Below are 27,420 nucleotides of genomic sequence, written 5' to 3' on the forward strand. Positions count from 1 at the left end.
TGTCTTTCCTGAGTTCTGCAAAATAGGAAAAGTCCAAGTTGCTTTTATTATGCTCTAGTCAACCCCCTGTGATGTAATTGCCTACGTCATTACCTTCTACTCATGAGACCAAGCCCATGCCTACACAGCTATACAAACAAGAGTTTCAGTGTTTTCTAAAGGCTCAGCAGTAAATGTCCACTCCCCTAGTTGATTTATAGTGGTATGTCTGACTAGTCTCTTATCTCTTTCACTCGATTTTATGGATCAGACAGGGTCGTGTTTATGGATCTGTTTGTCAGCAGAGTTGGCAACCCTGTCATTTTTACAGTATAATTTTTTTTAAATGCATGCAGGTACTTGGGCGTCCCGTACCGGTAAGACGTTACATCTAGTTTCACCCCTGATGTTATCTGATGTGAGGGCAATGTTCTGGCATTCTACAACTAAATGGTTTCATCAGCCAGGTTACTGACATGGTTTCATCAGCCAGGTTACTGACATGGTTTCAATCAGCCAGGTTACTGACATGGTTTCATCAGCCAGGTTACTGACATGGTTTCATCAGCCAGGTTACTGACATGGTTTCATCAGCCAGGTTACTGACATGGTTTCATCAGCCAGGTTACTGACATGGTTTCATCAGCCAGGTTACTGACATGGTTTCATCAGCCAGGTTACTGACAAATAAACCCAAGATCTTTAAGATCTTAGTGAAAAGCTGAAAACAGTATATTAGTGTGATCGTGGTGTGTAGGAAAGAGAAGAGAACACACACACACACACACACAGAGAGAGAGAGATCAGAACAGAGGACAGACAGACAGACAGACAGACAGACAGACAGACAGACAGACAGACAGACAGACAGACAGACGGACGGACGGACGGACGGACGGACGGACGGACGGACGGACGGACGGACGGACGGACGGACGGACGGACGGACGGAGGGAGGGAGGGAGGGAGGGAGGGAGGGAGGGAGGGAGGGAGGGAGGGAGGGAGGGAGGGAGGGAGGGAGGGTGAGGACAGGGGAGGAGTGTGATGACAGTGATTATAAATGAGTTGGCCTGTGATCCCTGGATGATGAATATCAAGGATTACTGTTAATCCGGCCACAGGAGAGGACATCTGACTCACACACACACACACACACACACACACACACACACACACACACACACACACATTGGCGATGTTGGTTAGAGCTGCTTTGCCCTATTAAAAAAAACTCACAAAATTTGAGTTTGCTGTTTACAAGAAGCATTGCCTGATGTGAATCATGCCTCGAAACACACACACACACACACACACACACACACACACACACACACACACACACACACACACACACACACACACACACACACACACACACACACACACACACACACACACACACACACACACAGATACATCCAGCAAAGAGAAAGCAGAGAATGTGTGACACACGCTGTAGAATGCTGTGGTAGCCACGCTGGTTAAATGTGCTTTGAACTCTAAATAAATATCTGACAGTGTCACCAGCAAAGCACCCCCACACTATCATACCTTCTCCTCCATGCTTCATGGTGCCACACATACGGAGATTATCCGTTCACCTACTCTGCGTCTCAGAAAGACAAGGCGGTTGGAACCCAAAAATCTCAAATTCGGACTCATTAGACCAAAGGACAGATTTCCACCAGTCTAATGTCCATTGATCATGTTTCTTGGCCCAAGCAAGTCTCTTCTTCTTATTGGTGTCCTTTAGTAGTGTATTCTTTGCAGCAATTCGACCATGAAGGCCTGATTCTCACAGTCTCCTCTGAACAGTTGATGTTGAGATTTGTCTGTTACTTGAACTCTGTGAAGCATTCATTTGGGCTGCAATTTCTGAGGCTGGTAACTCTAATGAACTAATCCTCTGCAGCAGAGGTAACTCTGGGTTTTCCTTTCCTGTGGCGGTCCTCATGAGAGCCAGTTTCATCATAGCGCTTGATGGTTTTTGCGACTGCACTTGAAGATACTTTCAAAGTTCTTGAAATGTTCCACATTGACTGACCTTCATGTCTTAAAGTAATGATGGACTGTTGTTTCTTTTTGCTTATTTGAGCTGTTCGTGACATAATATGGACGAGTATGTGTGTCCATACTTTTGACTTGTACTGTATTTCCTGGGTTATTTTTAGATGATTGCTAGCTATAATGAACATGGCAGTTGGTGTCACCCTGCGAAAGTTTGTCACATTAACAATGTGCCTTTGCTGTAAAATCAAATACATGTTTTTTTTCTCCAAATGCAAATGTTTCTAAACAATAATCTCTCTGTCTCCAGTGGATAACCGTGAGATCCATTGATTTGGAAGCATAATCTACAGCATCACTCTTTATTCACATTTGAGACGTAACTTAGTCACATACGTCAGCCTATTCCCTATGTAATGCACTACGCACACAGTGTGTACATTGACTGGCTCCCTGCTAATTCAATTACAGCCCACATGAGTCTAAAATATATGACCCAGGTTTATAGCCATAATTCGGTTTGATTTGTATCCTGGTTTTCAGATGATAACCTTAACAAGCCTATGGAATGTCGTTACCCTGGGTTTCAGATGATAACCTTAACAAGTCTATGGAATATTGTTATCCTGGGTTTCAGATGATAACCTTAACAAGCCTATGGAATGTTGTTACCCTGGGTTTCAGATGATAACCTTAACAAGCCTATGGAATGTTGTTACCCTGGGTTTCAGATGATAACCTTAACAAGCCTATGGAATGTTGTTACGCTGGGTTTATTAAGATGATAACCTTAACAAGTATATGGAATGTTGTTACCCTGGGTTTATTAAGATGATAACCTTAACAAGTCTATGGAATGTTGTTACCCTGGGTTTATTAAGATGATAACCTTAACAAGCCTATGGAATGTTGTTACCCTGGGTTTCAGATGATAACCTTAACAAGCCTATAGAATGTCGTTACCCTGGGTTTATTAAGATGATAACCTTAACAAGCCTATGGAATGTTGTTACCCTGGGTTAATTAAGATGATAACCTTAACAAGCCTATGGAATGTTGTTACCCTTGGTTTCAGATGATAACTTTAACAAGCCTATGGAATGTTGTTACCCTGGGTTTCAGATGATAACCTTAACAAGCCTATGGAATGTTGTTACCCTGGGTTAATTAAGATGATAACCTTAACAAGCCTATGGAATGTTGTTACCCTGGGTTTATTAAGATGATAACCTTAACAAGCCTATGGAATGTTGTTACCCTGGGTTTCAGATGATAACCTTAACAAGCCTATGGAATGTTGTTACCCTGGGTTAATTAAGATGATAACCTTAACAAGCCTATGGAATGTTGTTACCCTTGGTTTCAGATGATAACTTTAACAAGCCTGTGGAATGTTGTTACCCTGGGTTTATTAAGATGATAACCTTAACAAGCCTATGGAATGTTGTTACCCTGGGTTTCAGATGATAACCTTAACAAGCCTATGGAATGTTGTTACCCTGGGTTAATTAAGATGATAACCTTAACAAGCCTTTGGAATGTTGTCTCTGGCTGGAGCAGCCTTCTACTTTGAATGATCAAATATACTGAACAAAAATATAAACACAACATGCAACAATTTCAGAGATTTTACTGAGGTACAGTTCAGATAAGGCAATCACTCAATTGAAATAAATAAATTAGGCCCTAATATATGGGTTTCACATAACTGGGAATACAGATGTGCATCTGTTGGTCACAGATACCTTTAAAAAAAAGTAGGGGTGTGGATCAGAAAACCAGTCAGTATCTGGTGTGACCACCATTTGCCTCATGCAGCGCGACACATCTCCTTCACATAGAGTTCATCAGGCTGTTGATTGTGGCCTGTGGAATGCTGTCCCACTCCTCTTCAATGGCTGTGTGAAGTTGCTGGATATTGGCGGGAACTGGAACACACTGTTGTACACGTCGATCCAGAGCATCCCAAACATGCTCAATGGGTGACATGTCTGGTGAGTATGCAGGCCATGCAAGAACTGGGACATTTCCAGCTTCCAGGAATTGTGTACAGATCCTTGCGACATGAGGCTGTGCATTATCATGCTGAAACATGAGATGATGTCGGTCGATGAATGGCACAACAATGGGCCTCAGGATCTCGTCTCGGTATCTTTGTGCATTCAAATTGCCATCGATAAAATGTGTTTGTTGTCCGTAACTTATGCCTGCCCATACCATAACCATGGGGCACTCTGTTCACAACATCAGCAAACCGCTAGCCCACACGACCACATACACGTGGTCTGCTGTCGTGAGGCCGGTTGGACGTACTGACAAATTCTCTAAAACGACATTGGAGGCGGCTTATGGTAGAGAAATTAACATTCAGTTCTCTGGGAATAGCTCTGGTGGACATTCATGCAGTCAGCATGAAAATTGCACACTCCCACAAAACTTGAGGCAACTGAGGCATTGTGTTGTGTGACAAAACTGAACATTTTAGAGTGGCCTTTTATTGTCCCCAGCACAAGGTGCACTTGTGTAAAGATCATTCTGTTTAATCAGCTTCTTGATATGCCACACCTGTCAGATGGATTATCTTGGCAAAGGAGAAATGCTCACTAACAGGAATGTAAACACATTTGTGCACAACATTTTAGAGAAATAAGCTTTTTGTGCATATGGAACATTTCTGGGATCTTTTATTTCAGCTCATGAAACGCACACTTTACATGTTGCGTTTATATTTTTGTTCAGTGTTTATTCAATCAGTCAACATGTGAGGGAGTACCTGACCTGTAACACTGGGATCCCAACAAGACAGGTCAAAGTTGAACCAAATTACATCATGATTTTCCATTCCTGACACAATGTCCCTCAATGTTTCCTTCTGACTTCCTGAAACACACTGGGGTGAGGAGGTCCAGTGAGGAGGTCCTGTAAGGAGGTCCTGTAAGGAGGTCCAGTGAGGAGGTCCTGTGAGGAGGTCCTGTGAGGAGGTCCAGTGAGGAGGTCCTGTGAGGAGGTCATGTATTGTAGCAATTCACCTTGTTCCTGCTTCCTGTACAATGATTTGTTGACCAATAGAAAACAACATGGTATACATCCCAGACAGCCTTGGCAGCAGCTAATGGAGATCCACAATACAATACAAATAGCCCATTCCATATGTAGTGCACTACTATTAAACCTATTCTCTATGGGCCTTGGTCAAAAGCAGTGGACTATAAAGGGAATAGGGTGATATTTGGGATGCAGAGTGGTCTCTGTATCTGAGCTGTGGCCAGGGGCCATAGTGGAGCTCAGTCACCACAGAGAGGAGGTGGAGCTAGGAGGGAAGATGGTGCTTGTCAGACTGCATTGTTGCACTGGTCTGTCTTTCTGCTGACAGGATCAGCTGGCAGTAGTCTCCCCTCTCTGCCTCAGCACGCAAACACACGGTAGAGAGAGAGAGACAGAGAGGCACACCTTGACACACACACACACAGCGGAGTGCCACACACACAGATCAGGGAGCTACAGTAAGACACACAGTGGAGAGAATGCAGAGGAAGACAGAGACGGACGGGCGGGCGGACGGACGGACAGACAGACAGAGAGCCAGAGAGAGAGAGAGAGAGAGAGACAGAGAGAGAGAGAAAGGCAGAGAGAGACAAAGACAGAGAGAGACAAAGAGAGAGAGACACAGACAGAACGGAAATGTCATTACATCACAAGCTCCCTCCTCTTCTCCTGTGGGAATGAAACACAACTCCCTGATCCCTTCTGCTTGTCTGATTAAAATCCCCAGTCACCCTGGAGAACACGGATGTTGTTGTGTACATGTTTACAGGCTTAGTTACAAGTGATGAGAGCTGCAACGTGTTAAAACATAATACTACACAACCGTCTGTAGTCTGTAGCCGCTAAACTACCACACACTAAGAAAAGAGGGTTCCTCAAGGGTTCTTTGGGAAAGGTGAGGGTTCTATGTGGAACCATAATGACTAAAATAACCATTTGAGCTCTTCGATGGTTCTTTGCAGTTCACAAAGGTGTTCTTTCCTCTTATAGTGAACATTTAAATATCAGGGAGGCGACCCATTACTATATTTTAGGTGGTGGTTTCCTCACAACTCTTTTCGTGCAACTGTGAGTGAGAGTGTCGTTCCAGTTGATATATTGTGTTATGCCATTACATGTCATACATGACTATGGTCAGTGAGGGAGTCTTGTGAAAGACTTATGTATGGCCTTGCATCAACTGAGAACTATATAGTGCACCACGATTAAATGCACTACTATTAAATGACTAAAATGTAAATATAAAATGTAACTAAATCAGTGGTTGTCATTCATCTCCTTAGGGACCCCCAGCCGTTCCAGAGCTAGCACTCCTGTTTCAACTTGTCAATTAACACAATCAAACCCAGGGAATTTATAGAACCAATAAAAGGGTTCTGCTATGGTTACAAGCCTAAGAACCCTTATTTGGCACTATATAGAAACATTTGTTTTTAGTGTGTACATTGGACATCACACAACTTGGGCTGTGTACCAAATGGCACCCTATTCCCTTCATAGTACACTACTATAGACCAGAGCCCTATTCCCTATATAGTGGTACTACTATAGACCAGAGCCCTATTCCCTATATAGTGGTACTACTATAGACCAGAGCCCTATTCCCTATATAGTGGTACTACTATAGACCAGAGTCCTATTCCCTATATAGTGGTACTACTATAGACCAGAGTCCTATTCCCTATATAGTGGTACTACTATAGACTAGAGCCCTATTCCCTATATAGTGTACTACTATAGACCAGAGTCCTATTCCCTATATAGTGGTACTACTATAGACTAGAGCCCTATTCCCTATATAGTGTACTACTATAGACCAGAGTCCTATTCCCTATATAGTGGTACTACTATAGACCAGAGCCCTATTCCCTATATAGTGGTACTACTATAGACCAGGGCCCTATTCCCTATATAGTACACTACTATAGACCAGAGCCCTATTCCCTATATAGTGGTACTACTATAGACCAGAGCCCTATTCCCTATATAGTGTACTACTATATACCAGAGCCCTATTCCCTATATAGTGCACTACTATTAAACAGTGCCCTATGGACCCTGGTAAAAAAAAATCCAAGGAGCCATTTGGGACTCCCCCTGTGTTGTCAGTCAGTCACATTAACCCTCTACATGCTGACAGGAGTAACAGACCACTGGAAACTAGGATGAAGTGATATCAGACAGAAAACCGTGAAACACACTGGCCGTGTCTGAAAACTCACACTATAGTACTAAACAGTATGCAAAATGTTCTACTTTTATAGTATGAGACATTTTGAAAATAGTACTCCGAAAGTCATCTAATCTACAGTATAATTTATAGCTTCTCTCCTCTCTCTCTGTGTGTGTGACTCTCTCCGTGTGTGTGAGATTCTCCAGCAGCAGGCCAGGACATCGAGGACATTGAACAATGTCCCACTGACAGGAACCTCCATAGGTAGCAGTGTATTCAATACAACATCTAGACCCCCAGAATGTCCCCCTGACAGGAACCTCCATAGGTAGCAGTGTATTCAATACAACATCTAGACCCCCAGAATGTCCCCCTGACAGGAACCTCCATAGGTAGCAGTGTATTCAATACAACATCTAGACCCCCAGAATGTCCCCCTGACAGGAACCTCCATAGGTAGCAGTGTATTCAATACAACATCTAGACCCCCAGAATGTCCCCCTGACAGGAACCTCCATAGGTAGCAGTGTATTCAATACAACATCTAGACCCCCAGAATGTCCCCCTGACAGGAACCTCCATAGGTAGCAGTGTATTCAATACAACATCTAGACCCCCAGAATGTCCCCCTGACAGGAACCTCCATAGGTAGCAGTGTATTCAATACAACATCTAGACCCCCAGAATGTCCCCCTGACAGGAACCTCCATAGGCAGCAGTGTATTCAATACAACATCTAGATAGAGGACCCCCAGTGTCGGTATCACAACGGGATATTTATATCTGACACTGAGGCAGAGGACAATAATAAGGAAACAAGAAACATTATGATGTCACATTTATTTTCATGAACAACACTTTTAAAAACACAAATTGTGTTCTTATCCTCGAAGTATACTTGAAGCAAGTAGTATGTATTACTGTGAAGACATGAAGCATTACAGAAGAGCGACGCGAGGACTGGCCGACCAATAAATAACTGTATCAACATCAAACTAAAACTTAAAAAATAAAAACAGATTCCCAAAATATAAATATAACACGACATTCAAGAACAACATGGCAACTTAATAAATACTGAACACTTCTCATAGAACTCAAGTCAAAATAGCTTGAATAGAAAAACTAAAACGGCCCAAATAAATACATGAATACATTAATGAGAAACCTGGCAACTTCATAAATACTGGTCTTCTCGTGAAGATCAATCAAAATTTGCTTGAATAGAAATGTTGTTCACTCCTGTGAACTACAGTGAGTATACAAAACATTAGGAACACCTCTATTTTGCCCTCAGAACAGCCTTCTTTGGGGCATGGACTCTGCAAGGTGTCCAAAGCGTTCCACAGGGATTCTGGCCCATGTTGACTCCAATGCTTCCCACAGTTGTGTCAAGTTGGCTGGATGTCCTTTGGGTGGTGGACCATTCTTGATACACACAGGGAAACTGTTGAGTGTGAAAAACCCAGCAGCGTTGCAGTTCTTGACATACCCCATTTAAAGGCACTTAAATCTTTTGTCTTGCCCATTCACCCTCTGAACGGCACACATACACAATCCATGTCTCAATTGTCTCAACTCTTACCAATCCTTCTTCAACCTGTCTCCTCCTCTTTATCTACACTGATTGAAGTGGATTTAACAAGGTGACATCAATAAGGGATCATAGCTTCACCTGGATTCACCTGGTCAGTCTGTCATGGAAAGAGCAGGTGTTCCTAATGTTTTGTACACTCAGTATATCTGCGCTTGGTATTGTAGTATGACTGTTATGTCTGACTCCTACTGGTGGCTCTTCCTGTGTTGACATGTGTTGTTGACCCTGTAGCGGTCAGTAGACAGGAAATGCAACAAAACGCTCCCAAACTGACAGAAACAGGGAGGTACTATCTGAACTTGTTTTGGTTCCCAGTGTACCATAATAAACATGATGTAGATGTGGCCAGGTTGAACCTCATCTCACCTTAGTTGAGCACCTTCTCCTCTCCAAGCTAGGGTTAGTTAGGGTTAGTTATGTTAGGGTTAGTTAAGCCAGTTTGTCCCAGGGGTCTTGGCTGTAGAGACACACTTGATAGAGGGTTAGGATTAGGATTAGGGTTAGAGTTAGCTAGGGTTAGGGTTAGCTAGGGTTAGAGTTAGCTCGGGTTAGAGTTAGCTAGGGTTGGAGTTAGCTAGGGTTAGCTAGGGTTAGTTAGCTAGGGTTAGAGTTAGCTAGGGTTAGAGTTAGCTAGGGTTAGAGTTAGCTAGGGTTAGCTAGGGTTAGAGTTAGCTAGGGTTAGCTAGGGTTAGAGTTAGCTAGGGTTAGAATTAGCTAGGGTTAGCTAGGGTTAGAGTTAGCTAGGGTTAGCTAGGGTTAGCTAGGGTTAGGGTTAGCTAGGGTTAGGGTTAGCTAGGTTTAGGGTTAGCAAGGGTTAGAGTTAGCTAGGGTTAGCTAGGGTTAGAGTTAGCTAGGGTTAGAGTTAGCTAGGGATAGCTTGGGTTAGAGTTAGCTAGGGTTAGAGTTAGCTAGGGTTAGAGTTAGCTAGGGTTAGAGTTAGTTAAACCAGTTTGTCCCAGGGGTCTAGGCTGTAGAGACACACTTGATAGAGGATAGCCAGATCCACAAGTACCTGAGTCAGCCCACACAACAGGAAGTGGAGCGGGCTCTCCTTCAGGGCAAAGTAGGCCGTCTTGAAGCTGTCCCCGGCCATCCACAGTAGGACCATGTTCACACTGAAGACAGAAAACATGTCAATAAGAAACAGGATCATTGACCATCACTTTGAATGACAGTCACTGAGAAGAGGAAACATGGTGCTGCACCTGTTTCCCTCCAGGTGTATCTTTAGTTCGGTTTGAACACCGTAATTTTACTGAAGAGGTAATTATTGATCATCAGTGTCAAATAGGTCTGACTGCTGTCTGAGGCAGCCCAACATGGCCCTATAGCCCTATGACACCCAGAAGGTCTGTAGGCCAGGCTGACTGGTGTCTGAGGCAGCCCAACATGGCCCTATAGCTCTATGACACCCAGAAGGTGTAGCAGAGTCCACTTTAGGACTAGCTAGCACACGGTGCCGGCTCCCGCCTGATGTGTCCCGGAGTCTTCTTTAGGTCTAGCTAGCATACAGTTACCGCCACCTACTGTACTGGAGCACACCTGCCTCCTGGTGCGCTCCAGGATAGCATAAAAATGTACCAAACAAAGTATATGGAGGGATTCCTGCAGATGAATTGTGGTCTGCAGTTGCACCGTTCTCCCTCTGCCAAGCCACAAACTGGTATTAGCTTGGCATCTGTTCATGTAGCTCATCTTAATGATTATTTATCTAATCCAATTTAAACAGAGAAGCATGGCATGGCTGACAGTCTCACATCAACGTGACGCAACTCTACAATGGATGTTGACTTAATGGTGCTTCTTCATTATCATAACCAACAGGTTTTGGCAGACAGCCGGGTGTCATCTGAGTATTATTAGGATACATCCCAAATGCCAACTTATTCCCCAGATAGTGCACTGTGTAGGTGCAATGCATTATAGGTTTTGGCTGTCTGCCAAAACCTGTTGATTATGATAATGAAGAAGCACCATTAAGTCAACATCCATTGTTCATTGACTACAGCTCAGCATTTAACACCATAGTACCCTCCAAACTCGTCATTAAGCTCGAGACCCTGGGTCTCGACCCCACCCTGTGCAACAGGGTCCTGGACTTCCTGACGGGCCGCCCCCAGGTGGTGAGGGTAGGTAACAACATCTCCACCCCGCTGATCCTCAACAGTGGGGCCCCACAAGGGTGCGTTCTCAGCCCTCTCCTGTACTCCCTGTTCACCCATGACTGCGTGGCCATGCACGCCTCCAACTCAATCATCAAGTTTGCAGACGACACTACAGTGGTAGGCTTGATTACCAACAACAACGAGACGGCCTACAGGGAGGAGGTGAGGGCCCTCGGAGTGTGGTGTCAGGAAAATAACCTCACACTCAATGTCAACAAAACAAAGGAGATGATCGTGGACTTCAGGAAACAGCAGAGGGAGCACCCCTCTATCCACATCGACGGGACAGTAGTGGAGAAGGTGGAAAGTTTTAAGTTCCTCGGCGTACACATCACGGACAAACTGAAATGTTCCACCCACACAGACAGCGTGGTGAAGAAGGCGCAGCAGCGCCTCTTCAACCTCAGCAGGCTGAAGAAATTCGGCTTGTCACCAGAAACACTCAAACTTTTACAGATGCACAATCGAGAGCATCCTGTCGGGCTGTATCACCGCCTGGTACAGCAACTGCTCCGCCCACAACCGTAAGGCTCTTCAGAGGGTAGTGAGGTCTGCACAACGCATCACCGGGGGCAAACTACCTGCCCTCCAGGACACCTACACCACCCGATGTCACAGGAAGGCCAAAAAGATCAAGGACAACAACCACCCGAGCCACTGCCTGTTCACCCCGCTATCATCCAGAAGGCGAGGTCAGTACAGGTGCATCAAAGCGGGGACCGAGAAACTGAAAAACAGCTTCTATCTCAAAGCCATCAGACTGTTAAACAGCCATCACTAACATTGAGTGGCTGCTGCCAACATACTGACTCATCTCTAGCCACTTTAATAATGAAAAATGTATGTAATAAATGTATCACTAGCCACTTTAAACAATGCCACTTTATATAATGTTTATATACCCTACAGTACTCATCTCATATGTATATACTGTACTCTATACCATCTACTGCATCTTGCCTATGCCGTTCGGCCATCGCTCATTCATATATTTTTATGTACATATTCTTATTCATTCCTTTACACTTGTGTGTATAAGGTAGTTGTTGTGAAATTGTTAGGTTAGATTACATGTTAGATATTACTGCATGGTCGGAACTAGAAGCACAAGCATTTCGCTACACTCGCAATAACATCTGCTAACCATGTGATTGTGACAAATAAAATTTGATTTGGAATACGGTGCCATTTGAGACAAACTTAGTTCATTTAGTAGGTTAGTGTGTCTCAGGGTACAGCTGGAATGTGTTTCAGAGGACAGCTCTCATCAGAGTAAACACTCATTAGCTTCACCTCACGATGAGAAAAAACATTCAGCAACTACAAGCATACAAGGAGTTTTACTGCTGCAGCTCATGGTCGGACTAACCAAGTCTCAGGCCTGGGAAAGGACATTTTAAAGGCCTCTTCAAATTGGAAAGAATTTTGTAGTTTTCATGGTAATTTCCTACAATTCTACACATTTTGCCATGGGACAGAGAGAACATTTGCAGTTTTAAAGCTGATTTCCTGTAATAGTACAAATGTTTCCATGGCGCAAAGATAATTTTGCAGTTTTAAAACTTAAATTACAGTGCTAAACAACAAAAAAATAAAAAAATATAAAAGAATTTGGGATACAAGAAGTAATGAGTTGAAAAGTGGATCATCGATAGAGTGGGCCAACTGTGGATTCCTGTGAGCCTCCCAGGCCACGTTGTGCATCCAGGGTCGCCTATATTATATCATTGTATTATATTGCACCCTCTAAACTTGTTCCACGGGCAAATTCATTTAAAATCAGTTGTTGCTAGCAAATATTATTTATTTTGAAATTAAATTTAGAAACGCTTGTTCTCATTTTCTAAAATGTTCTGCCTATGCGTTACACAAAAAAACTGGTCACTGATATTCACCCTTCTACTCAATACAACACATTGAATTTCACTTCCCACTTCTACTCAATAAAACACATTGAATATAACTTCCCCTTTCTAGTCAATACAACACATTGAATTGAATTTCCCACTTCTAGTCAATAAAACACATTTAATTTAACTTCCCCTTTCTAGTCAATACAACAAATTGAACTTAACTTCCCACTTCTAGTCAATACAACACATTGAATTTAATTTCACCCTTCTAGTCAATAAAACACATTGAACTTAACTTGACCCTGTTCACTGTATAATAGAATGCTGCATGGAATGGCTGATTGGCTCATATTCAAAGGCCTAGCTGTGATTGGTCTGGAGGAATGGCAGGAAGGAATACAACTAATATGGTGGGTGCTTATATTTTCCTATTAAACATGCATAATGATATGTGGCAGTAAACAACACCCAATTGTGCAGAAAAAAAGGTAGCTCTGGTAATATTGGTCATGTTTTTTGAGACAAGGCGTTTTCTTTGCTGTTACGCTGGAGGCATGCCTGTTGCGAAGCTGTGCTCCATTTTTCCTCTGGCACGCAAGAGACTGTGTGACAGGCTAGCGAACTTGCAATTGCAAAGCCTACTCAGACTGGCCCGTGCTCTTGGTTATACCAGGCAATTAAATTATACAATGTATCAACTTGGCTCGCTCTGCTCCAATGTATAACATGTTCAAATGTAACAACAAAACACTCATCAGGGTCTGCATCCCTGTTCGACATCACGGCTAAATTATATTATAAAACCGAGGGAGGAATAGATGGGTATGAAGAGTGGATGGAGAGAAGCAGGTGAGCGGAGGCTGGTAGGGGATGCTGACAGAAGCAGGTGAGTGAGGGATGGTAGGGGATGCTGAGAGAAGCAGGTGAGAGGGGGCTGGTAGGGGATGCTGAGAGAAGCAGGTGAGTGATGGCTGGTAGAGGATGCTGAGAGAAGCAGGTGAGGGCTGGTATCCTTCATCTGAGTAGAGTGGGTCAATTTCCTGAAGAAAATGTGTTTGCTTCCTCAGCCTCACCTCATGCCGGTGGTGGAGTGGTTGCGTTGGTTCTGGAGCAGCTGTGGTAGCCCCAGCATGGCCTCCGTCAGCACGGCCAGGAAGCCCAGGGACTCCACAAACAGAGAGGAGTACAGGAGGAGAAGGGTGGTGAAGGCACAGGGCAGCGTGAAGGCCAACAGGAAGATGAGGTAGTCCTCAAAGCCGTCCCAGCTCCAAAAGAACCGGGGATCCAGATCTGATAGAGAGAGAGATGGGGTGGATGGAGAGAGAGAGAGAGACACAGACAAAGAGACACAGACAGAGAGAGACACAGACAGACAGAGAGACACAGACAGACAGAGAGAGACACAGAGACAGAGAGACACAGACAGAGAGAGACACAGACAGACAGAGAGACACAGACAGACAGAGAGACACAGACAGACAGAGAGACACAGACAGACAGAGAGACACAGACAGACAGAGAGACACAGACAGACAGAGAGACACAGACAGCAGGTAAATAATGGAAGGTTATTGTTTCCTCTTTCCTCCCAAATATCTCCCTCCAGTGGTAAAACAATAGAACAGCTGCAGAGGTGGCTGGATGGTTATTAAAATGGTGGATAGATGGGTGATAGATGGCTGTCTTATGGTTTTTAATTGGTTGTTGTTAGCCTTTGCCACAAGCTTTCAACGTAACCAAAGCCTGGAGCCGAAGTCAGATGGCTGTTAGATAGTTATTCTATGGGTGCTATATGTTTGCTGTTACCTGTGATGTGTTGCTGTTTGGTGCTGATACGGTTGGTGTTCGGTACGGAGCAGCAGAGGTTGAGCATCACCAGCATGGTGAGAATCATCACCACACTCTGCAGGAGCAGAGTCACCGCAAACTGCTTCCCAAACCTGCAGGTGTGAAAACACACAAACAAACAGACAGACGTACACACACACACACACACACACACACACACACACACACACACACACACACACACACACACACACACACACACACACACACACACACACACACACACACACACACACACATTAGCAGAAAACCTGACACTGCATTAACTCCAGATAAACCTTACTACCCCCCCCAACACCCAAACCCACTCGCCAGAAAAGGATGCGGAGGATGTTAGCGACCAGCAGAACCAGGCAGACGCATGTAGAGAAGCCGTCTGTGTTCTTGGTCCGAAGGATCTGCTGGTACTGTGAGGCGTAGGGCAGAGCCCCTCCAACCACCATCACACAGGATGTCAGCCAGTCCAAAGAGTGCCACAGGGTCCCCACATCTCCCTCCTCCTCATCACCCAGACCCAGTCTGTTGTCCATGTCTCTCACAACTCATGGGACACCACAGCACAGCTTTCCACCAGTAGGCTCTGATCCAACGCAGCGAACATAATGCCAGACTTTAGTTCCGTTAGTTCAATTGTGCATATAGCTAGGCCCTAAACAGAATGTGTAAGATTTTGTTGTAGTTTTGTTTATTTACTTTTCAACTGCAAATCAGTCAGACAAACTGGAACCTATTTCAAAGTTGAAACTTCTGCTGAGCTCTTATTCTGGCATGAATTACAAATCAACACGAGGTGAGAAATAAAAACGGACTGTAGCCAACCTACCTATTTGATAGGGAGGCTGTTGTTAATCAAAGCCAGGATAAGAAAAAGTCAAGAGTTGAGTGAATTCAACCGGCAGAAAATGAATGGCGATTAAATAAATGTGCGTTTCATCAAACAAATCGAGGAGGATGCAATTTCCTTTCAAATATACACTGCTCAAAAAAATAAAGGGAACACTTAAACAACACAATGTAACTCCAAGTCAATCACACTTCTGTGAAATCAAACTGTCCACTTAGGAAGCAACACTGATTGACAATAAATGTCACATGCTGTTGTGCAAATGGAATAGACAACAGGTGGAAATTATAGGCAATTAGCAAGACACCCCCAATAAAGGAGTGGTTCTGCAGTTGGTGACCACAGACCACTTCTCAGTTCCTATGCTTCCTGGCTGATATTTTGGTCATTTTTGAATGCTGGCGGTGCTTTCACTCTAGTGGTAGCATGAGACGGAGTCTACAACCCACACAAGTGGCTCAGGTAGTGCAGCTCATCCAGGATGGCACATCAATGCGAGCTGTGGCAAGAAGGTTTGCTGTGTCTGTCAGCGTAGTGTCCAGAGCATGGAGGCGCTACCAGGAGACAGGCCAGTACATCAGGAGACGTGGAGGAGGCCGTAGGAGGGCAACAACCCAGCAGCAGGACCGCTACCTCCGCCTTTGTGCAAGGAGGAGCAGGAGAAGCACTGCCAGAGCCCTGCAAAATGACCTCCAGCAGGCCACGAATGTGCATGTGTCTGCTCAAACGGTCAGAAACAGACTCCATGAGGGTGGTATGAGGGCCCGACGTCCACAGGTGGGGGTTATGCTGACAGCCCAACACCGTGCAGGACGTTTGGCATTTGCCAGAGAACACCAAGATTGGAAAATTCGCCACTGGCACCCTGTGCTCTTCACAGATAAAAGCAGGTTCACACTGAGCACGTGACAGACGTGACAGAGTCTGGAAACGCCGTGGAAAACGTTCTGCTGCCTGAAACATCCTCCAGCATGACCGGTTTGGCGGTGGGTCAGTCATGGTGTGGGGTGGCATTTCTTTGGGGGGCCGCACAGCCCTCCATGTGCTCGCCAGAGGTAGCCTGACTGCCATTAGGTACCGACATGAGATCCTCAGACCCCTTGTGAGACCATATGCTGGTGCGGTTGGCCCTGGGTTCCTCCTAATGCAAGACAATGCTAGACCTCATGTGGCTGGAGTGTGTCAGCAGTTCCTGCAAGAGGAAGGCATTGATGCTATGGACTGGCCCGCCCGTTCCCCAGACCTGAATCCAATTGAGCACATCTGGGACATCATGTCTCACTCCATCCACCAACGCCACGTTGCACCACAGACTGTCCAGGAGTTGGCGGATGCTTTAGTCCAGGTCTGGGAGGAGATCCCTCAGGAGACCATCCGCCACCTCATCAGGAGCATGCCCAGGCGTTGTAGGGAGGTCATACAGGCACGTGGAGTCCACACACACTACTGAGCCTCATTTTGACTTGTTTTAAGGACATTACATCAAAGTTGGATCAGCCTGTAGTGTGGTTTTCCACTTTAATTTTGAGTGTGACTCCAAATCCAGACCTCCATGGGTTGATAAATTGGATTTCCATTGATTATTTTTGTGTGATTTTGTTGTCAGCACATTCAACTATGTAAAGAAAAAAGTATTTAATAAGATTATTTCTTTCATTCAGATCTAGGATGTGTTGTTTAAGTGTTCCCTTTATTTTTTTGAGCAGTATATATTTCCTACTAAATGCTTGTTCGCCATGCATCATGTTCCAGGTTCTGCTCTATTTCTTCAAAATACTAATTAATGTTGTATTATTTTATAAACACTTCTAATCCAATACCGTTTGCTCGTTTCCCGTTTTGGTAAACTCGCGAGATTTAGAATGCTCACGCTTCACTGTTTACTCGTTGGGGGTCTGTAGCTAGTCAGTGACGGATTCGATTAATCTCGCTCTGGCGCCCGTGTTTGCGTGTTTTGCACCGGCTCAAAGTTGATTGCATTTGGAACCGGGCTGCCTCACGTGCTCTAACCGTCAGACGGCGAAATTGCCTCAAAACAAAAGTTTGGTAATCAAGCACATGTAGTAATTAGTTAGAGTATTTATTTTTTCCACGTGATTGCTTTTGATAAAAACCCTTTATCTACCATCCCAATTAAAACTAGTTAGAAAATGTATTTTATTGGAAAATATATGTTGTATGTTTCTGGACGATGCACCATGCTGCCTTGTTGACAACATGACCAAGCGGTGCAGATTACTGTTCCATTTGAGAAGGGCGCTCCTCCCTCTCCGTTTTTGCCCGATGAGGTAAACGGCCATTGCCCGGTTCAACCCAGGCCAGTGTAAAATAATTCCCTCAGTCATTCACGGTTGTTTCGCTTCGTGTGCAGAGAAGGAAGACGTCTCAGACTAACCAGTGAGTGGTCTATCGTACAGCAGCGCCACGAATTTAGTGCAATGTCAGAGATCCAGGATCCGAAATCTGTACAGGACCTGACTGGGGTGGTGAGTCTTATTATCTAGCTAACGGTCCCAAATCATTGCCATATCCTATCCCATTTGAAAACCTGAGAACTAGCTAGCGTTAGCTAGCAGGCTGGCTAACTGGCTAAAGTGCTGCTATAACTGTTTTTTTTCTCCAATCGTTTTTGTAGCAACATAAACTTTTTTTAAATGAAATAGTTGCAGTCAAATTCTGTTTAGCTACATTACCTTTGTTTTAGTCCTGTTTAGCTAGCTAGCTACAGCTATTATTATTGAAATGTAGCTGATAGATGGGTGATAGATGGCTAAATGTAATTGTGTTCCGGCTTGTAAAGCTTGACTTTTGTTTTTTGGCGACAAAACTGCAAATCCCAATGGTTTCCATGGTATCAGCGGTGGAGGCAACACCCTGTTGTGTAGGCATCGGAGGCAGCTTAACGCCCACAAGGTTCAATAGTATGCATGCATGCACTAAGATTCTGCTATACTACAGGATATAAACGTGTCCACCCACACATTGCAACAAACAGTTATTACAACATGTTCTGTCCTCCTTCTCCTCATTTTCTACAGGTCCAGACATTGCTGCAGCAGATGCAGGATAAATTCCAGACCATGTCAGACCAGATCATTGGAAGAAATATCCTGCCTTCACAATTTCAATGCAATCAAAGACAGACTTTCAGAATGACACAGTTTTATGTTACAATTTAATTGGATTGCTCATAGCGTAGTCTAATGATATCAATGACTTGATCATTCAGATACATGTAATGCACACAATCCTGGCGGTTTTGTCAGCCGGTTTGAAGCAATTGTGTAAATCAATCAATCACACTTGTATTTGTCACATGCTTCGTAAACAACAGTTGTAGACTAACAGTGAAATGTACAACTTTTGCTAACATTTCAAAATACAGAACATTAATATCGGCATTGTATTACTGATGGACCGCTGTAACAAGCAGACAGATTGGGTCAAAGGGATTGGTAGTTCTTAGTTCTATGGATAGGAGTTTGAGATATTTTGTATAGTAGGCATGGTACCTGAATGTTGTTCCCACTTCCTTGACAAGAGTACTCGATGAGATGAGTGGCCGCATCGATGACCTGGAGAAGAACATTGGTGACCTGATGACCCAGGCTGGGGTGGAGGAGATGGAGGCGGAGAACAAGGTCAAGGAGGAACAGGGTTCTTCTTAAAAGGTAATCAACATGGAGTCCACAGAGCGTTCTGCTTGTTTTTGTCATCTCCTATAGACCTCTGTGTGTGTTCAAAGGGTTGTTTCAATTAAACTCTCCAATATTTGTCAACAACACTGTGTATGTTTTCAGATTGTAACTACTAGAGCCTGATCCATATGTTTTTTTGGGGTCCGATTACGATTTTTGGGGTGGCAAAACTTACCTATGCCGATATATTGTTTTTAGAGTGGGAAGTGAAGTGTAATTTTTCTACTCTGAATTCTCATACATTTCCATCCAAAAGAGCAATTGTCCAATACCTATGCCTCAAATGTTGATTTCATACTTTGTGACAATAATAATGTCATGAAAATGGCTGCAGGTGTTCAGATCAGCATGAGATTCCCTTGTTTCATTCTGTTTATTCAATATCGGTTATCAGTGAATATCGGCCCATACCGATATAGCAGTTAAAAAGGACAATATTGGTGATAGTACTGATACCCCTTGACTTAATTCCACATTTTGTGTTACAGCCTGAATTATATATGAATTTAATGTATTTTTTTTCCTAACCCATCTATCTACACACAATACCCTATAATAACAAAGTGAAAACATGTTTTTTTAGAAATATTGAAAATATGTAAATGAGATATTTCTGTATTTCATTTTCAATATAAGTATTCACAACTCTTTGCTATGACACTCCAAATTGCATCCAATTTCCTTTGATCATCCTTGGGATGTCACTACAACTTGATTTGAAGTCTACATGTGGCCATGGACATGATTTAGAAAGAAACACATCTCTGTATGTGTAAATAAAGTCCCACAGTTGACAGTGCATGTCAGAGCAGAAACTATACCATGAAGTCCAAGGAACTGTCCGTAGAGCTCTGAAATATACTGTATGCTTAATCACAATTCTATCTGGGGGAAGGGTATAAAAACATTTTAGAGTGTTGAAAAAGTTTCCAAGAACCCAGTGGTCTCCAACATAGGAAATGGAAAAAATCTGGAACTACCCAGACTGCGTAGAGCTGGCTGTCTGACCGAACTGAGCAACTGGGCAAGAACCCAATGACCACTCTGACAGATCTAGAGTTCCTTGGCTGAGATGGGAGAACCTGTCAGAAGGACAACAGTCTCTACAGCACTTCACCAATCTGGGCTTTATGGGAGAGTGGCCAGACAGAAGCCACTCCTGCGAAAAAGACACATGACGGCACACCTGGAGTTTGCAAAAAGGCATGTAAAAGACTGAGAGCATAAGGCAAAAGATCCTGTGGTCTGATGAGACAAAAAAATAAAACTCTTTGGCCTGAATGTAAATCAGTGACTGGAATAAAACAGACACAGCTCATCACCTGTCTAACACATTCCCTACTGTAAAGCATGGTGGTGGCAGTGTCATGCTATGGGGGATGCTTTTCAGCAGCAGGGACTTGGAGACTGGTAACGATAGAGAGAACAATGAATGGAGCCAAATACAGGACAATCTGTGATAAGAACCTGCTTCAGAGTGCAAACAACTTTAGACTGGGGGTGAAGATTTACGTTTCAACAGGACAATGACCCCAAGCATACAGCCAAAGCAATGCTGGAATGGCTTCAGAACAAGAATGTGAAAGTCTTTGAGTGGCCCAGACTTGAATCCCATTTAAAATCTGTGGAAAAACTTGAAAGATTGCTGTTTACCGCCACTCCCCATCTAACTTAACAGAGCGTGAGAGAATCTGCAAGGAAAATTGAGAAAATCACCAAATCCAGATGTGCAAAGCTGATACAGACATACCCAAGACGACTCAAAGCTGTATTTGCCTCCAAACGTGCTTCCACAAAGTATTGACTCAGATGTTAATACATATGTAAATAATTGTTCTGTATTTCATGTTAAGTAAATGAGCAAAAACTTCTAAACATGTTTTCACTTTGTCACTATGGGGTATTGTGTGTTGATGGGTGGGGGGGGGGGATAAATGTAATCCATTTTGAATTCAGGCTGTAACACAACTCAAAATTCAAAAGGCACTCGCACATCTGAGCAAACTGTTTGCAGGTGCATGGCAACAGTTGAACAAGATTCTTCTTCTTCAGGCTGTAACAACCGAATGTTGAATATTTTCTGATGGCACTGTATCGGTCAGGCTCTACGAACTACTTTTTTTGTGATTTGAGAGATATTTGATTTATTTACCGTTTCCTCTTCTCTTTCCACTTTCAGGTTTCCAAGTAACAGGATGGTGGAGACTAAATGGGAAACAGACAGTTTTTCAGGAGTATTGTATATTTAAGGTTTTTTTAATGGTTAGTGTTTTGATTTACTGTGTATGTAACATGTTTTATATTTACAGTCATATTAACTCTTGTAATAATGTTCACTCTTGACATTTGTTTTGTTTTTGAATTGATATTTTCCTTAACTTGAGATGGCTCACTCAGGTGGCTCACTTAATGGCTCACTCAGGTGACTCACTGGGCCAGTAACTGATTATGTCAACTAGCCAATTGAACATTTTAACAATATTTCAACACAAAAAATTTACTGCTATTCAAATGTTCTAAAATGTGTGTTAAGATTTCTTTACTTTCAGTCTTTTTCACAATAAACCAGGGCTTGCATACACTTTGGTCCTCTTCTCTCATACAGGTTGAAAACGGCAGTGCCTCAAGGACATGAGTTGTGCACAAAATGTGAATATTTGTTTTCCAAGGCACTGTATATTTTCCTATTTTGAAAGAAGCTGTCAATATCTCTGAATAAATGCCCCCTCGAGAAGGATATAATGCCCTGGTTTGGAAACGGTTAAAAAGCAGTGAACACCCACATCCACCATACTCAAGGAGTAGGGTTTTAAAAATGTAACAGAGGGAAGCGTGAAATAGAAATGCACAACTTGTATGCTACTGCAATTTATTCTAACGTTTTCAATCGGAAAGTCAGTGTATGACACATTGCAAACTGGTATATGTTACAAATGTGTCATTACATGAACTACCATGGAATTACATAGGTTTGGGCACTGATCTACACTGTCAAATAAGAAAGGACAACAACCCAGAAATATCTTGCTTCGTTTTAAAACTTGGTGCAGAATGTCTTACTAGTCCTTCAGATACGGCAATTCACCCATTCGTAGCCAAATCGGCCCGTGTGTGTGTGTGAGAGAGAGAGAGAGAGAACGTCTTGCAGCTGGTAGTGTTAGATTCTTTATTTTTTTGTATGATTAAGAATATCATGCTTTGAACATGACATCAGCAGAGGTGTCTTTACAGCTGAGATTAGACAAATAATGTCGTTTACATTGCAGATTTCTGTATTACTCCTCTGTGCCCAGATTTCTAGATATATCGTTTGCTGGCGTGTATGGATTTAACTACACGTACCTTAGAACCGTAGCTACCGCACATCAACTTGTGCCATAGATAGGTCGACCGGTAAACCGGTCTCTGAACAACTGTTCAAATTGTACTTGGAAAAAAAGAGTATTGTGAGAGTCAGTGTTGTATTGCCGTATAGAATAGTCCTTTGTGCTCACATGCCATCTTTTATGCAGATAGACTTATAGCACGATATTTGCTGCTCTTCTCTTGCTTTCTATCGGAGTGTGACTGCAGAAGAGCGTAGATCCTATCAGCTGTCGTTGACTTCTTAGGAAGCGCTTTACAGGTTTGTTTATGCAGCACTACTTTTGTGTACATCCGATAATTTTTACAAAGTAAGGAATGGTGTTTTATTTCTCGAAATCATCAGTTAACTTAATTTCATTGTCAAAACGACTTAATCTGTTTAATCCTAAACTATTGGACATGATTGATGCCGAATGGCTGGAGTATTCCTTGGGTCTATTTCTTCTGGATGGCAGTACTACGCCTTTCTCCTCGCTCCTGTGCTAGCCGCCATCTTGAATTTTAATGTTAATTTCTGAAATGTTTTGTTTCCGACGAAATTTTCGATTACAGTGTCGTGCCAATTCTCGATTTTTTTGAAGGATTATCTAATGTTCCTGCTCATCCTGGAATAAATATTTAGTGAGTATTTACGTTATTTGTTCAGTCGTGATGGTCGTTGCAAGACGTCCTGCCACTTTTCTATGGGTGAAAAATGTTTTGAGAACGCAAGTTACCTAGCTAACAACTGTGCAGTTTTGTAGCTAGCTAGTTACTGTAACGTTAGTCAGATAATGTAGCTAGCTAGCGCGCTAGTAAACATGCAAACTCAGCCATGATAGTAAGTTACCTAGTAATAAAGAAAACAACGAGATATGGACAAGGTAGTCAGTTTGCCTGAACTAGCGTTAGCGATACTAGCTAGCTAGCAAACCTCGATTATTGGGCCTGGGCGAGTGTTTGTCTATTTTGCTTTTCAAAACATTCTAGCTAACGTTAGCTACGTGTTTATCGTACATTGTTTGTATATTAGAGGTGTATTTACGCTCGACTTGGTGTTGAAAATCACTAGCTAGATTGTTTCGGTACCTATCTAACTGGTAGATAATTAGCTAGTTTATAAAGATGATTTGCTTTAGCTAGTTAACATGGGTGTTTTACTTACTGTTATTGATTAATGTTAGCTAACTAACATGACTAAACCCTGTTAACACCAAAGCATTGAAACGTATATTAGCAGTGCCGGTGAGTGAGATGTGTATGTCAACTTTATGTAAATGGTCAGTCGCTTTCAAGTTTAAGCCATCATAATTTGTTAAACTAATGCCGGGCCACCTACATACACCGCTAACGTTAGCTAAATATTGCGTAATGTACACCCTCTGACAGGCAAATAGGCTATATTAACGGCGAGTTGGCTATTATCAGGCCCCTGTTTGAAATGGAAAGTTGACAAACATGCATCAGTGGTGTCCTTCCGGGTTCCTCGTTGAACGCTTTTCTCAAAACAGTCAACTAGCTAACGTTAACTCGCGCATGATGTGGTAACGTTTCTGACATTGATATACCAAATGCAGCGTACCCCCAGAATGAGGTGTTGCACTAATTTGCCAGCAGTTTTTTTTTTGACACGGCCCTATCAGTACAACCTCTTGTGTTGTTGTTAGCTAGTACTGACGTAGCTAGTTAGCTAGCAACACTAACGTTACGCCAGGGCGTATTTCAGTTGCTAGTGTTCAAGGGTGTAGCTAGCTAAAGAAGTATTACCAATCCATTGTTCCTTAAAATAAATGCATGGCTTCTATTGCCTATTAGTTTAACTTCCGATCAATATTTAATTGTAATGTGTTATCTGGCTGCCAAATAAGACATCATCACGCACGTCTCATACAAACGTACCAAATTTGAGTCGGCCAAAGCGGCTTCCCTCATTCGACCACTAAGTGGCGCTGCAGATATAATCTGAATCTGAAGATTCTACACCATTTATATATTTTTTTTTGGGGGGGGGGGACTCAGTCTGAGTCTCAATTTACTGTTGAGAGTTAGAATAATAGAAAATAGTATAACTTTTTATTTGTCACATGCTTTGTAAACAACAGGTGTAGACTAACTTACGGCCATTCCCAACAATGCAGAGAGAAAAATAGAAGAATTATATCAGGGCATAACTTTTTTTTTAGCAAGTAGGAAATATTATATATATTTTTTTTACTTGTCCGAAAGCTCAAAACACTTGTCCCCTCCCCTTCTTCCAAAGAAGGTCTAACATATAAATAAAATGCATTACTATCTTTCTTCCCATAGAGCATCAGACAATGTAGGCCTGTCTCAAAATACAACACCGCCCCTTTAAGAATTGCCTGGAGGTTGGTTAGCCACCCTTGGTAGCCTGTGAAATGTTGCAACACACACTTATTCAAGGGTTTTTATTTATTTTTTACTATTTTCTACATTGTAGAATAATAGTGAAGACATCAACTATTAAATAACAAATGGAATCATGTAGTAACCAAAAAACTGTTAAACAAATCAAAATATATTTTAGATTATTCAATGTAGCCACCAGTTGCCTTGATGACAACTTTGCACATTCATGGAATTGTGCCAACAAGCTAAACCTGGATTGCTTTTCCAAAAGTCTTGAAGGAGTTCCCACATACACTGAGCACTTGTTGGCTGCTTTTCCTTCACTCTGTGGTCCAACTCATCCCAAACCATCTCAATTGGATTGATGTCGGGTGATTGTGGAGGCCAGGTCATCTGATGCAGCACACCATCACTCTTCTTCTTGGTAAAATAGCCCTTACACAGCCTGGCGGTGTGTTGGGTCATTGTCCTGTTGAAAAACAAATGATAGTCCCACTAAGCGCAAACCAAATGGGATGGCATGTTTCTTCAGAATGCCGTGGTAGCCATGCTGTAGAAGTGTACCTTGAATTCTAAATAAATCACCGATAGCGTCACAGCAAAGCACCCCCATACCATCACACCACCACCTCCATGCTTCACGGTGGGAACCACACATGCGGAGATCATCCATTCACCTACTCTGCGTCTCACAAAGACATGGCGGTTGGAACCAAAAATCTAATTTGGAATCATCAGACCAAAGGACAGATTTCTACCAGTCTAATGTCCATTGCTCGGGCAGGTAGCCTAGTGGTTAGAGCGTTGGACTAGTAACCGAAAGGTTGCAAGATCGAATCCCCGAGCTGACAAAGTAAAAAATGTCGTTCTGCTCCTGAACAAGGCAGTTAACCCAATGTTCCTAGGCCGTCATTGAAAATAAGAATTTGTCCTTAACTGACTTACCTAGTTAAATAAAGGTAAAATAAAAATTAGATGTTCAGGAGTCTTATGGCTTGGGGGTAGAAGCTGTTTAGAAGCCTCTTGGACCTAGACTTAACGCTCCGGTGCCGTGCGGTAGCAGAGAGAACAGACTAGAGTGGTTGGAGTCTTTGACAATTTTTAGGGCCTTCCTCTGACACCGCCTGGTATAGAGGTCATGGATGGCAGGAAGCTTGGCCCCAGTGATGTACTGGGCCGTATGCAAGGCACTCTTTGTAGTGCCTTGCAGTCGGAGGCCGAGCAGTTGCCATACCAGGCAGTCATGCAACCAGGCAGGATGCTTTCGATGGTGCAGCTGTAGAACCTTTTGAGGATCTGAGGACCCATGCCAAATCTTTTCAGTCTCCTGAGGGGGGAATAGGTTTTGTCGTACCCTCTTCACGACTGTCTTAGAGTGCTTGGACTATGTTAGCTTGTTGATGTGGACACCAAGGAACTTGAAGCTCTCAACCTGCTCCACTACAGCACTGTCGATGAGAATGGGGGTGTGCTCGGTCCTCTTTTTCCTGTAGTCCACAATCATGTCCTTTGTCTTGATCACGTTGAGCGAGAGGTTGTTGTCCTGGCACCACATGGTCAGGTCTCTGACCTCCTCCCTATAAGCTGTCTCGTCGTTGTCGGTGATCAGGCCTACCACTGTTGTCATCGGCAAACTTAATGATGGTGTTGGAGTCATGCCTGGCCGTGCAATCATGACTGAACCAGGTGTACAGGAGGGGACTGAGCATGCACCCCTGAGGGGCCTGCGTGTTGAGGATCAGCATGGCGGATATGTTACCTACCCTTACCACCTGGGGGCAGTCCATCAGGAAGTCCAGGATCCAGTTGCAGAAGGAGGTTTTTAGTCCCAGGGTCCTTAGCTTATTGATGAGCATTGAGGGCACTATGGTGTTGAACACTGAGCTGTAGTCAATGAATAGCATTCTCACACAGGTGTACCTTTTGTCCAGGTGGGAGAGGGCAGTGTGGAGTGCAATAGAGATTACATCATCTGTGGATCTGTTAGGGCGGTATGCAAATTGGAGTGGGTCTAGGGATTCTGTGATAATGGTCTTGATGTGAGCCATGACCAGCCTTTCAAAGCACTTCATGGCTACAGACGTTGGTAGTCATTTAGGCAGGTTACTTTAGTGTTCTTAGGCACAGGCACTATGGCGGTCTGCTTAAAACATGTTGGTATTACAGACTCGGACAGGGAGAGGTTGAAAAGATCAGTGAAGACACTTGCCAGTTGGTCAGCGCATGTTCGCCGTACACGTCCTGGTAATCCGTCTGGCCCTGCGGCCTTGTGAATGTTGACCTGTTTAAAGGTCTTACTCACATCGACTGCGGAGAGCATGATCACAGTCTTCCGGAACAGCTGGTGCTCTCGTTAATGTTTCAGTGTTATTTGCCTCGAAGCGAAACATAAAGTAGTTTAGCTCGTCTGGTAAGCTCGTGTCACTGTGCAGCTCTCGGATGGGCTTCCCTTTGTAGTCTGTAATGGTTTGCAAGCCCTGCCACATTCGACAAGCA

General features: G+C 43.4%; 3 protein-coding genes across 4 annotated transcripts in view; 2 read left to right on the plus strand and 1 right to left on the minus strand.

The window, feature by feature from the left end:
• Window positions 1–8,027: 8,027 nt before the first annotated feature.
• Window positions 8,028–15,197, minus strand: LOC106587963 (solute carrier family 66 member 2). Its single transcript, XM_014176623.3, has 4 exons — window positions 14,980–15,197; window positions 14,626–14,759; window positions 13,893–14,109; window positions 8,028–9,916 (listed from the first exon to the last, which is right to left on the minus strand). The coding sequence occupies exons 1-4, from the start codon at window positions 15,195–15,197 to the stop codon at window positions 9,742–9,744; spliced, it is 744 nt and encodes a 247-aa protein (XP_014032098.2). The 3' UTR covers window positions 8,028–9,741.
• Window positions 15,198–17,833: 2,636 nt separating this feature from the next.
• LOC106587964 (heat shock factor-binding protein 1) lies at window positions 17,834–21,790 on the plus strand. Its single transcript, XM_014176624.3, has 4 exons — window positions 17,834–17,997; window positions 18,550–18,616; window positions 19,058–19,182; window positions 21,389–21,790. Exons 1-3 carry the CDS (start codon window positions 17,950–17,952, stop codon window positions 19,177–19,179), a joined length of 237 nt encoding a protein of 78 aa, XP_014032099.1. The 5' UTR covers window positions 17,834–17,949; the 3' UTR covers window positions 19,180–19,182; window positions 21,389–21,790.
• A 595-nt stretch (window positions 21,791–22,385) lies between these two features.
• The window catches only part of LOC145850182 (histone-lysine N-methyltransferase KMT5B), a 34,775-nt gene continuing 29,740 nt past the window's right edge, over window positions 22,386–27,420 (plus strand). The window contains exon 1 of one of the 2 annotated variants that reach the window (XM_082958011.1): window positions 22,386–22,834. The gene's annotated coding sequence lies outside the window, so the exon portion shown is untranslated. Of the gene's footprint in view, window positions 22,835–22,863; window positions 23,197–27,420 lie in introns of those variants that run through there. The other variant, XM_082958010.1, reaches the window with a different exon arrangement.

The sequence above is a fragment of the Salmo salar genome, chromosome 11 (genome assembly GCF_965601325.2).
Source record: "Salmo salar chromosome 11, fSalSal1, whole genome shotgun sequence".
In the NCBI taxonomy this organism is placed as follows: domain Eukaryota; kingdom Metazoa; phylum Chordata; class Actinopteri; order Salmoniformes; family Salmonidae; genus Salmo; species Salmo salar.